Here is a 10622-nt window from a genome sequence, read left to right on the forward strand (position 1 = left end):
TTTGCCTGGGCCTTTTTTTTTTAAATCAGAAAATGTAAAGTGTGTGGAGGAAACAAGGTTCAATTGGAGGTCAAAGAGCAAATGCTCTCGAGTTACTTTTGACAAAAATATACATAATGTATAAAAACATTTAATGGTCACATCTTCCATTTGGAACAAACTAACATTTGTAAAAGCTAGGTTGAGCAGTGCATTGGTGAACATTGTTTATGCATTGACTGTTTTCATTTCAGTGTACACTTCAAAATGGCCATAGCAGTCACGGTGAAGTCCATACAGAACACTAATTTAATTCCACTATGGTTCATCATCGTCAGGGGAATCCTGTTCACATTCCTCTTCAGGCACACTGGGTAGAGAGGGATACTCCTGCTTGAGGAAGATACTATGGAGGTCTGGGGAGAGTGCGTTTGCCTCAGGAGTACTGTTGTCCGTGGCCCCAGGAGTCTGAGCGATGTCCACATCCCCAGGGCTAGGAGAGGGGACAATAGGTGGACAGGGATCCTCAGCCTCCTCCTTGACCTGGGTCTGTATGTCTGAAGTGACTGCATTGGCATTATCAAGAGGCTCAGACAACATGAGACTAAGTATGGCATTTACCCTAGCAGTCTCCTGGGTAGTGTTGTCTACATCATGAGGAGTCCGTGTACTGCTGTCTACATCAAGGTTTGGAGAGGGTTTCACCTCGTCCCAAGACTCCTTCCCTGACTCTGCAGATGAACTCTGACCCCCAGGCGACTGGCTCTTTTTGTCCTTCTTGGGTTTCCTCCTCTTGCTCTTCTTCTTTTTGCTTTTTTTGGAGTGTTTGTGGCGTGTTGGAGCTGTGGCGCTGCTGTCGTCGGCTGGCTGCTTTTCTTTTTTGGATGTTCTCCCGGGGCTCCTGCTCCCCTGTCTCTTAGAGGACTCTCCGGGGCTCCTGCTCCCCTGTCTCTTAGAGGACTCTCCAGGGCTCCTGCTCCCCTGTCTCTTAGAGGACTCTCCAGGGCTCCTGCTCCCTTGTCTCTTCCTTTTGGAGGACTCTCCGGGGCTCCTGCTCCCCTGTCTCTTCCTCTTAGAGGACTCTCCAGGGCTCCTGCTCCCCTGTCTCTTAGAGGACTCTCCAGGGCTCCTGCTCCACTGTCTCTTCCTTTTGGAGGACTCTCCGAGGCTGGCTGACCTGGATCTCCCCCTACTAGCCTCTGTGGGTGAACCCTTCCACCCCCCCCTCTTGCTCCCATCTCGGTCTCTACTCCCATCCCGCCTGTCTCTGTCCCTGCTCCTGCCTCTGTCCCCATCTCTGTCCCTCCTATCTCTGCTCCTGTCTCTCCTATCTCTGTCCCTACTCCTCGACCTGGGTCTTGTGCTGGTACGACTGGTCCAGGATCTGTCACTCTGAACACTGGCTCTCCTTTGGGCTATTCTGCTTTCCCTGCTCCTACTCCTCCTGCTCCTCTCCCCCCGTCGGCTCTGTGACCTCTCGGTCCAGGAGGAGCGGTTACTCCTCTCAGAGAACCGGCCCCCAGCGAAAGACCCGGTACCCCCTCCTCCCCGGTCGGGGGACATGTGCAGGTCCCTGTCCGCCTCCCAGAACTCATTTCCAGGGTTACGGTACACGTGCAGGAAGTTGCAGTGCTTTCCTTTTGGACACTTCTGTCGGTCGAACAAACCTGTGGAGGATCACGGCAATCAAACAAATACTAGGGTCTTAATAATATACACAACTTATGACTAGCATGATTCTGTAAAAATCAGTGTAGGTAGATGTATTGTGGTTCTCAGTTGTACTTTTGTGTTCCATTCACTCACCACATATAGCAGTCTTCCATCTGGTGACAGGAGAGAACTCACACTGGAGCTGTTTACCAGCGTACCATCTTCCATTGAACATCATGAAGCCCTCTCTGCACTGCTCCTCTCTAAAGACACAGACAGCAAAGAGAAAATAGACCGTAAAGATACACTACTTGATGACTCAAAATTGAGAAACACCATTGTTTCTTCACCTACAAAACTTGTCAGACTATTTTCACAAGTTGCTTCGTTTACTTACTTGTCAAACTGGACATAAACATTTCCTCTCAAATGTGGCTCAAAGTTGCAGCTGACCTGAAGACGGAAACACAACGAGAGACAAGTTTGATTCATTGACCCTCAGAGTGGATAGGTCTCCTTTCCATTGAATCACTCCTTCCAGTCCAGCAAGACAGCACCATATTCACCTTAAACTGCACCACCTTGCCAGCAGTCCTGAACTCAGGAAGTACGTCCTCGTAGAAATCCACAAACTGCTGTTGCACCTCCTCCTCGCTGTGCTCCAGACAGGCGTCTGTATCGTAGTCGTCCCGTGACCTCTGGTCCATGCCGAAAGTCGCAAACATCCCCCGGATCATCAGAGTAGGGCTGGACGGGGGGTGGACATGCTTACGAGAGCACCTGACCAATCAGGTAAGCAGAAGATTTCATTAGTTGAATGCTAATATAAAGAGAATATGGTATACAAATGACTGTGTGCTATGCAGTATTCTGAAAGATAAGCCTCATTTGAGGAAAATTAACAAGAATGCACTTCCCAGGACTCCCTGGAAAATGGTGGTGGACTATCCTAGCTAAAAATAATACAAATAATAATATTAAAAACAACAAAAAATTATAAAATAATACAAATAATAAAAAAATAAATTATAATTATAAAAATACCAAAAAATGAAATGTGTTCCTATTTAGAACCATTACCAACCTGTCGCCAAAGCGGCAGGCTCCAGTTTTGAGGAAGAAGGGGCAGTTAGCCCGGTCTTGCTCCGTACCAAAATCTGGAGCCTCAGGGTTTCTCCAGGGACCCCCATTCTCCAGCTACACTCAAAACAGGAAGTAGAATAGGTTTGTTTCTTTAATAATTGCAAACTCATCCTTGTGTAACACCTAACTGGTTTACAGAAAATGTTCCATCAAAGACAGTCAAGACTGCTTTCCAAACATAAACTTGGTATGCAATAGGTTTGTTTTTTCATACCTGACTCTCAGCCTGGTCCAACATTTTCTGTACAGCTTCCTATAAATGGTGCAAACATAGGATGGGCTGGTGAAAACCTGCAGTGGCATATCTGGATATCTGTTACTGCAAGTCAAGAATCTCTTACCAGTGGTTGAAAGCGAGCCACAAAATATGTCTTTGTACAAAGACACTAGACATTAGAACTGCAAAGGTATGTGTGTGTATTTTGTCCCTGAGCAGTATGAGAATAACCAGATGACACGAGGAAACAAATCCAGAGATAAAAGATACATCCTTGTCCCATGGCAGCACAGACCTGTAGGAGTATCCCTCTTTGTGTGTATCTTAGTTAAGGTCGTTGCGTATATCACAGTTAAGGAAAAATACATGGATACAAGTGGATGTCTGAGGTAAAACACTTCTTTCACACACAAAAGACACATTACTGTGTAATATTTCTTAAAACGTTAAAACCATTGTGTGACCAAAATACAAAAGGAAGAGGATATGTAAGCTCTTCCATTGTGCGTTTATCGTCCTGGTGCACGTTTCACCTCTCTGTCTCTCTTCTCCTGTTGCTTCTGCTCCTTCTCCTCTTCCTCTCTCCTCTGCTGGGCCTCCCATTCCTGCTTTATCCTCGCCTGCAGACATGGAAAGCGGTTACAGACATTATTTCAGTGAAGCATGGGGGGGGCACCCTATTCCCTTTATAGTGCACTTCTTTTGGCCCGAGTTCTGGTTAAACTTAGGGAATAGGGTGCCATTCTACATTGTGACAGTTCTGTACCTCCTCTTCCTCCTGTCTCTTCCTTGCAGCTTCTTCCCTCTCCCACCGGAGTCTGAATTCCTGCTGGGCAAGCCTCTCCCTCTCCAGCCACTCCTGGTCTTGTCGCCGTCTGAATCAAATCAAATTTTATTTGTCACATGCGCCGAATACAACAGGTGTAGAGCTTACAGTGAAATGCTTACTTACAAGCCCTTAACCAACAATGCAGTACAATAATTGTAAAAAAAAAAAAAAACGATCAACGTAACACAATAGATTTACATAACGAGGCTATATACAGGGGGTACCAGTACCGAGTCAATGTGTGGGGGTACAGGTTAGTCCAGGTAATTTGTAAAGTGACTATGCATGGATAATAAACAGTGAGTAGCAGCAGTGTAAAAACAGGGGGGGGGGGGGGGGGGGGGGGGTTGATTAGTTGTTCAGCAGTCTTACGGCTTGGGGGTAGAAGGTGTTAATTAAGGAGCCTTTTGGTCCTAGACTTGGCGCTCCACTACCGCTTGCCGTGCGGTAGCAGAGAGAACAGTCTGTGACTTGGGTGATTGGAGTCTGACAATTTTTTGAATACAGGACACATGGAACAATATTGCCATTGCTTATCAACTTATAACTATAAATATTTGCTACCTTTCTTCCTCAGCCTTCCTTTCCTCTTCATCATCATCATCATCATCTTGTTCTGGTGGAGAATCATCTCCATTTTCTAAGTGTTTAGGGAGATGAATTAGAGCTCGTCAGTGGATGGTTAGACATTCAGAATACATAGTCCCCGTCGGGAATTATGCTGATAAACAACTGGTTGGTAGTAGAGAATATCATGTAGGATTTTCAAATATAACCACTGTGACATACCACCAGATTCTCTGATTTGGGCTTTGGCGAGAGCTTGGCGTTTTCGTTTTCTTCTTTCTTTCTTCTTCAAAGATGCCCTGCGTTTTTGACTGTGGGGAAATATAACAAGACATGGGTTGTCTAAGGTACTATCTATTCAGTGTTTGTCAACACAGTCACTGCGAGCTTGCTAACGTTAGTTATCTTCTTGACTACCGTAACTAGCTAACTTACAGCACTACGGTGTGATTTTTTGGCACCACCATGCATATCAATTAAGTTTACATGACATAACAACATCAGATTAACGCCAATTATCTTAACATACCCCAATGAGGGTGCGGACACCGCAGAAGGTATTGATGCTGCCATTTTGCAGAAAACCATTCAATTCGTCAGGGGTCAAAGTTGAAAATGTCCCTCTTCGTTTGAAATGTTTGTCAAAATCGTTTGAAACGAATATGACTTGCACCGTATGAATCGTTCCGTTGTACTGTCGCCATAAACGTTTACATTTGTCTTCGAAAATGTTCAGATTGTTCGATGATAAATCACTTCCTGGTCATATCTGCGCACCCGCCGTTACTACGTTTTTGTGAGAACACATGCGCTGTGCTCTCCATCCTCGGATGCGCGCATAAAAGAAAGAGGGATTTTGAGTGGTCAACAAATTCCGCTGTGTTTTGGCCTTTTGCGAATAATATAGAATAGCTACCTAGTTACCTTGCTTTCGGGCAAACCCACGGGTGACCTTCAATTGCAGGAGCACCCAAAACCCAAACATGGCGGATAAAGAAGGTAAGGATTTGATGGGCTCGGTTCATTTCATGCATGCTTTGTGTGCGCGGCTGGATGCATAACGTTAGCCAAATGAAAAGTGCGGTCTGTTAGCTAGCTATGCTAACCAGCACAGGCTGCATACTTTCGGCCTGGGTTTACTATCTGTGCTCCATAAATTGAGAATTTAGATAAACTATTAGTTAGCTATGTTGCTAAATAAATGGTTAGCTATCTAGCTCAACATTGACAGCCCGCCCACTTGCTTGTGTAACATGCAAATGAGGGACAACTGGCCCGAGGGTACAGGAATGCAGTAAATCCCAACGTTACGCTAGCCTTGGTAGTAACTGCGGTCAGTCCACTGTAGTCTTGTGTAAGTGTTGCTTCTTTCACTGTTCTAGTGTACGACGATGCAGTTGAGGAGCGGGTGATCAATGAAGAATACAAAATCTGGAAGAAGAATACTCCTTTCCTCTATGACCTGGTGATGACCCACGCGCTGGAGTGGCCCAGTCTCACTGTGCAGTGGCTACCTGACGTCAACAGGTACAGTAGCCAATGCTACGTCACCATTTCTGTTCCTCTTGCTGCTCTCAACATAAACTGTGTGCTGACCTACCTAATATACTGAACATTGTGGTATTCTCTCTACCAACCTGTCCTTCCTTGTCAGCCATTCTAGTTCAGTCTAGAAAAGCATGTTATTTTGCCATGTGGTGTCTGCTTCTGAAATAGCAGTGCACTTATTTTGACTATATAGGTCTCTTGTCAAAAGTAGTGCACTCTAGGGAATAGTGTGCCATTTCAGACACACACACAATGGCAGTATTTAATGTGTCTGTCTCTCTGTGCAGGCCGGATGGAAAGGACTACGCGGTTCACAGGCTGGTACTGGGAACTCACACGTCGGATGAGCAGAATCACCTGGTGATCGCCAGCGTACAGGTCCCCAACGATGACGCCCAGTTTGATGCTTCCCACTACGACAGTGAAAAAGGAGCAGGTATGTTCGTCGTAGTGTGGTCTCTTCTCTCCCCGAAAAATGATCTACATTTGAGGATGGTCTCCCGGACACAGATTAAGCCTAGTCCTGGATTTAAAAATAATTTTAATAGACATTTTCCATTGGGTGTTTTTTGTGTCTGGGAATCTGGCCTTATATGCATATTTATAAGTCAAGATGTTACTGGCACAAGTGAACATTTTATCTCTTGAGAAAATATGCTGAACATGCAGTATTTCTTCCTCAGAATTTGGAGGTTTTGGATCAGTGAGTGGAAAGATAGAGATTGAGATCAAGATAAACCACGAGGGTGAAGTGAACCGGGCCAGGTACATGCCTCAGAACCCCTGCATCATCGCTACCAAGACCCCCACCTCAGACGTACTGGTCTTTGACTACACCAAGCACCCTTCCAAACCAGGTGAGACAATACACATCTGGTAAATAAATCACTGCTCTTAAAAACAAATCAAAATGCTATTGGAAGTGACTCAAATGTTTGAGTCTGCACTTTTGGAACGGTTCCATCCAACCAGGAAAAAATAAATCAGGTTCCTGAAAGTAGTAACTTGATATGTATTTGACCCTTTTCTGGTCTTATAACATTTTTCTACCATCTTGTCTCTCCCTCTCATAGACCCCAGTGGTGAGTGCAGCCCAGACCTGCGCTTGCGGGGCCACCAGAAGGAGGGGTACGGCCTGTCCTGGAACCCCAACCTCAGTGGCAACCTGCTCAGTGCTTCTGATGACCACGTAAGTGTCTCTCTCTCTACACTCTGTCAGCGCACCATTTTCCCCTGTGCATTTTATTCATTTCAAGCTACATTGTGGCTTTCACTGAAAATGAAAGCATTTTTGCATTGTTATTAAGCAAACGCATTAGATCTAGACAAACTACTATATATTGTTAATAAGAAGTGCACTGAAATGTTTAATCTCCAGACGATCTGCCTGTGGGACATCGGTGCTGGTCCTAAGGAGGGGAAGATAGTGGATGCGAAGACAATCTTCACCGGTCACACTGCAGTGGTGGAGGACGTGTCCTGGCACCTGCTCCACGAATCACTGTTTGGCTCTGTAGCCGATGACCAGAAACTGATGATGTAAGTGAGCGTTCTCTTTTTATAATTTATTTGCTCTCGATGTATTTTCACACAATCTGATACTTTCAAGCTGTAACTAATCATTACATCCAGTGTCTTTATGTAAAGTGTGTAGCCTTTCCACACAAGAAGATCTCTAAGGAAAAGTTATTTGAATTGAAAACTGGCTGGATCTGATTCTTTTAACTGTCTGTCCCTTAATTCAGTTTTTATTTATAAGGAACTCAGAATGGCTTTAAACTTACTCTTGAAAGTTGTAATACTAAAATGTGCAATTTTGAAATCAGTATTCCAGTCATTGCATACCTTAGAGCTATTTATAACTTGTCAGAAATGTCCAGATCAACTAGCCCATGTCAGCTAATGTTTTTTAGCCCATAGATATTGTTGGAATTTGTCAGTCATTTCACATGAATACACATTAGACATGGCAAAATGTTAATTGCACCCCATGACAAAATAAGCTTTAAATTCTCTCCACCAACACGAGGGGTATGAACAGTTGGTGTCATGAACAGTCCTTGTGCCTATATATATATATATATATATATATATATATATATATATATATACACACACACACGGCATGTTCCCCAATGCTGGAAGGGGGGGGGGGGCGAGTGGAAAAGGTTTGGGAACCCATGTCATTAACCTTTGACATCTCTCTGTCTCAGCTGGGACACACGGTCCAACAACACGTCCAAGCCCAGCCATGCAGTGGATGCCCACACTGCAGAGGTCAACTGTCTGTCCTTCAACCCCTACAGCGAGTTCATCCTAGCCACCGGCTCTGCAGACAAGGTCTGTACCTTTTTTTTGTGTTCATCAACAACAAAAAATTGTCCGTCCACTGTCTCACATCAAGTGCTTGAGTGTTGTGCACAATGGTGGAAACGAAGTGGTCAGGTCACAAATCACATGACCAAGAAGTATATATCATACTGGACAGTAGTCCAAGAATGTTTTAATATATTTACCGTTGCTAAATGTTTTCTTTCTCCTTTTGTAACTCAGACTGTTGCTCTCTGGGATCTGCGTAACCTCAAACTGAAGCTCCACTCTTTCGAATCGCACAAGGATGAAATCTTCCAGGTAATACTCCATAAATAGTAAACAATCTCAATCCCTCTGAACCAATAGAATTGGGAGTCTGGATAAGCTACCAGGCTTTGTTGAGTCTGGATAAGCTACCAGGCTTTGTTGAGTCTGGATAAGCTACCAGGCTTTGTTGGTGTCCCATTCAACTTTTTTTTATTTAACCAGGGTAGTCGCATTGATTTACATCTCTTTTTCAAGTGTTGTCCCTCGTAGACGTTGTGCTGAGCTGGAGTTTATTGCACTGACAGTGCTTTACTGACTTCTTTGGCAGGTGCAATGGTCCCCTCACAACGAAACCATTCTGGCTTCCAGCGGCACAGATAGAAGGCTCAACGTATGGGATCTCAGGTAAAGACCGACGAATGCAGAGCAGGTTAACTGGACTAGCCTTTTTGGTTAGTTTGCTCTGCTGAATTGCCCTGGGGGGGGGGGGGGGGGGTTCATCAACACTGGTCTGATAGGAGGATGATGTAGTTGAAATGGTTTTGTCTTGTCGGTCCCCAGTAAAATCGGAGAGGAACAGTCTGCTGAAGATGCAGAGGACGGACCTCCAGAACTCCTGGTGAGTGAGACACATCATCCACAATGATGACCTTTATCTCCTTAGTAGGGTTGCAAAAATCTGTCAGAACATTTTTGGGAAGTTGAGTTTTGCAACCCTACCCCTAAGTTTAAATAAACAGAAATCGGAGAGTAGCCAATGGACAGGTGGCCTATAGGGAGGTTATATTTCGGCATATTACTCATCCTGCGGACTTGTTTTATCTTGTCAGTTCATCCATGGAGGACACACAGCGAAGATTTCTGATTTCACATGGAACCCCAACGAGCCATGGGTCATCTGCTCCGTCTCCGAGGATAACATCATGCAGGTTTGGCAAATGGTGAGTACACTGTCGTCCAAATAAAGTACCACGTTTGCTTCCGCACTTTCACGAAACTTAACCCTGGTGGTGTTCGAACTTTTGTCTACATTTTGTTGTTGAAAGTGAATTCAATAATAAGTCTGATCCTATTAACCAGTTAAAGTAATTGTAAATCCTTTAACTGTGAACTGATGTAACAATTTCCTTCTCTAGGCTGAGAACATCTATAATGATGAGGAGCCTGACACCCCTGCTTCAGAGCTGGAGGGTCAAGGGTCGTAACCGCCTACTCCACCCCACCAACCACCTCCTGGTGCATCTCTCTCCTCTTGTACAGTATTTCACATTGTAGCCTCCATCTCTACCTGACAGACATTCTGTTTCCCATATAGAAGCTTTCTTCTGGATTTGATATATTGATCAAGCAGTCCTTACAGGTACAAAGGGCTAGTTTCCTGAACACAGATTAAGCGTAGTCCTTAACTTAAAAGCATGTTCAATGGATATTCACAATTGGATGTGCTTCTTAGTCCAAGACTAGGCACTCTTTGTCCAGGAAACTGGCCCAAAGTGTATAGAAGTTGTTTATAAAAGGATAATCTCATCTGTGTGATGCCACTGAACCATGCAGGTGGACAGTTCAACAAATGCACTTGGTAAAGCAGGGGTTCTTTTCCACCTGTCTAAATAAGGATTTCCTTTGGCATTGTTTCTGCTTTGACTGAGGCAAGTGACTAAATCATTTTCAAACTTGGATTTTTGTTTTGTGCATAAATTGCAATAAAGTACTTTTTGTAACTTTTAAATTAAGTGGGTTCATTTTTTTTCTCTATAATCACCTAAGAATGTCTAACTCCAACTGAATTATTCGCTACATACGTCAGACTGACATCGCTTCTGACAATGTCAAAGTCGACGATTGGATCATTCGAGTATCAAAGCCAATGACGACTTTTCAAAACGCCAATTTACTCGTGTGTATTCTGGTTCCAGGAACCGATGGGTTGGACCAATCAGAACGGGTCTGATTCTGGAAGTCGGAGTTACTGACAGACTCATTGTGGCGGAAGGAAAAACTAACGTCTGTGGGCATAGTGTTTGGCCAGAGCAAGGAGTCTGGTAAGCCACGCAAGGTTGTGTGAACTTAATTTCTAGGCAGTAAACTTCATTCACAAGACCAATT

General features: G+C 44.4%; 2 protein-coding genes across 6 annotated transcripts; one reads left to right on the top strand and one right to left on the bottom strand.

The window, feature by feature from the left end:
* Positions 1-114: 114 nt before the first annotated feature.
* On the bottom strand, positions 115-5155 carry zrsr2 (zinc finger (CCCH type), RNA-binding motif and serine/arginine rich 2). Of its 4 annotated transcripts, XM_038998345.1 has the most exons (12): positions 4918-5155; positions 4611-4699; positions 4386-4461; positions 3759-3867; positions 3526-3612; positions 2990-3028; positions 2717-2829; positions 2199-2412; positions 2030-2085; positions 1786-1895; positions 1109-1646; positions 115-952 (listed from the first exon to the last, which is right to left on the bottom strand). In XM_038998345.1, exons 1-12 carry the CDS (start codon positions 4974-4976, stop codon positions 298-300), a joined length of 2145 nt encoding a protein of 714 aa, XP_038854273.1. In that variant the 5' UTR covers positions 4977-5155; the 3' UTR covers positions 115-297. The 4 variants fall into 4 exon arrangements, with proteins under 4 accessions (XP_038854273.1, XP_038854272.1, XP_038854275.1 ...); XM_038998344.1 differs by having other exon boundaries at positions 115-1646; XM_038998347.1 differs by lacking the exons at positions 4386-4461; positions 4611-4699; positions 4918-5155 and adding an exon at positions 3288-3333 and having other exon boundaries at positions 115-1646; positions 3481-3612; positions 3759-3768.
* Positions 5156-5189: 34 nt separating this feature from the next.
* rbb4l (retinoblastoma binding protein 4, like) lies at positions 5190-10245 on the top strand. 2 transcript variants are annotated; one of them, XM_038998349.1, is made up of 12 exons: positions 5190-5387; positions 5771-5915; positions 6224-6372; positions 6620-6793; positions 7010-7125; positions 7315-7475; positions 8150-8276; positions 8490-8567; positions 8842-8921; positions 9078-9135; positions 9347-9457; positions 9653-10245. In XM_038998349.1, exons 1-12 carry the CDS (start codon positions 5372-5374, stop codon positions 9719-9721), a joined length of 1284 nt encoding a protein of 427 aa, XP_038854277.1. In that variant the 5' UTR covers positions 5190-5371; the 3' UTR covers positions 9722-10245. The 2 variants fall into 2 exon arrangements, with proteins under 2 accessions (XP_038854277.1, XP_038854278.1); XM_038998350.1 differs by having other exon boundaries at positions 8845-8921.
* The last annotated feature ends 377 nt before the right edge of the window (positions 10246-10622 follow it).

The sequence above is a fragment of the Salvelinus namaycush genome, chromosome 7, assembly GCF_016432855.1.
Source record: "Salvelinus namaycush isolate Seneca chromosome 7, SaNama_1.0, whole genome shotgun sequence".
In the NCBI taxonomy this organism is placed as follows: domain Eukaryota; kingdom Metazoa; phylum Chordata; class Actinopteri; order Salmoniformes; family Salmonidae; genus Salvelinus; species Salvelinus namaycush.

Excerpts from the sequence above, each read along its gene's own strand:
- rbb4l (XM_038998349.1), top strand. Across the intron at positions 6,794-7,009 it reads CAAGCACCCTTCCAAACCAG|ACCCCAGTGGTGAGTGCAGC; the intron begins GTGAGACAATAC and ends TCCCTCTCATAG. Across the intron at positions 8,277-8,489 it reads CCACCGGCTCTGCAGACAAG|ACTGTTGCTCTCTGGGATCT; the intron begins GTCTGTACCTTT and ends TTTGTAACTCAG.
- zrsr2 (XM_038998344.1), bottom strand. The coding sequence starts at position 4,976 with ATGGTTTTCTGCAAAATGGCAGCATCAATACCTTCTGCGGTGTCCGCA. Across the intron at positions 4,700-4,917 it reads GTGTCCGCACCCTCATTGGG|TCAAAAACGCAGGGCATCTT; the intron begins GTATGTTAAGAT and ends ATTTCCCCACAG. Across the intron at positions 4,462-4,610 it reads CCAAATCAGAGAATCTGGTG|AAAATGGAGATGATTCTCCA; the intron begins GTATGTCACAGT and ends CTAAACACTTAG.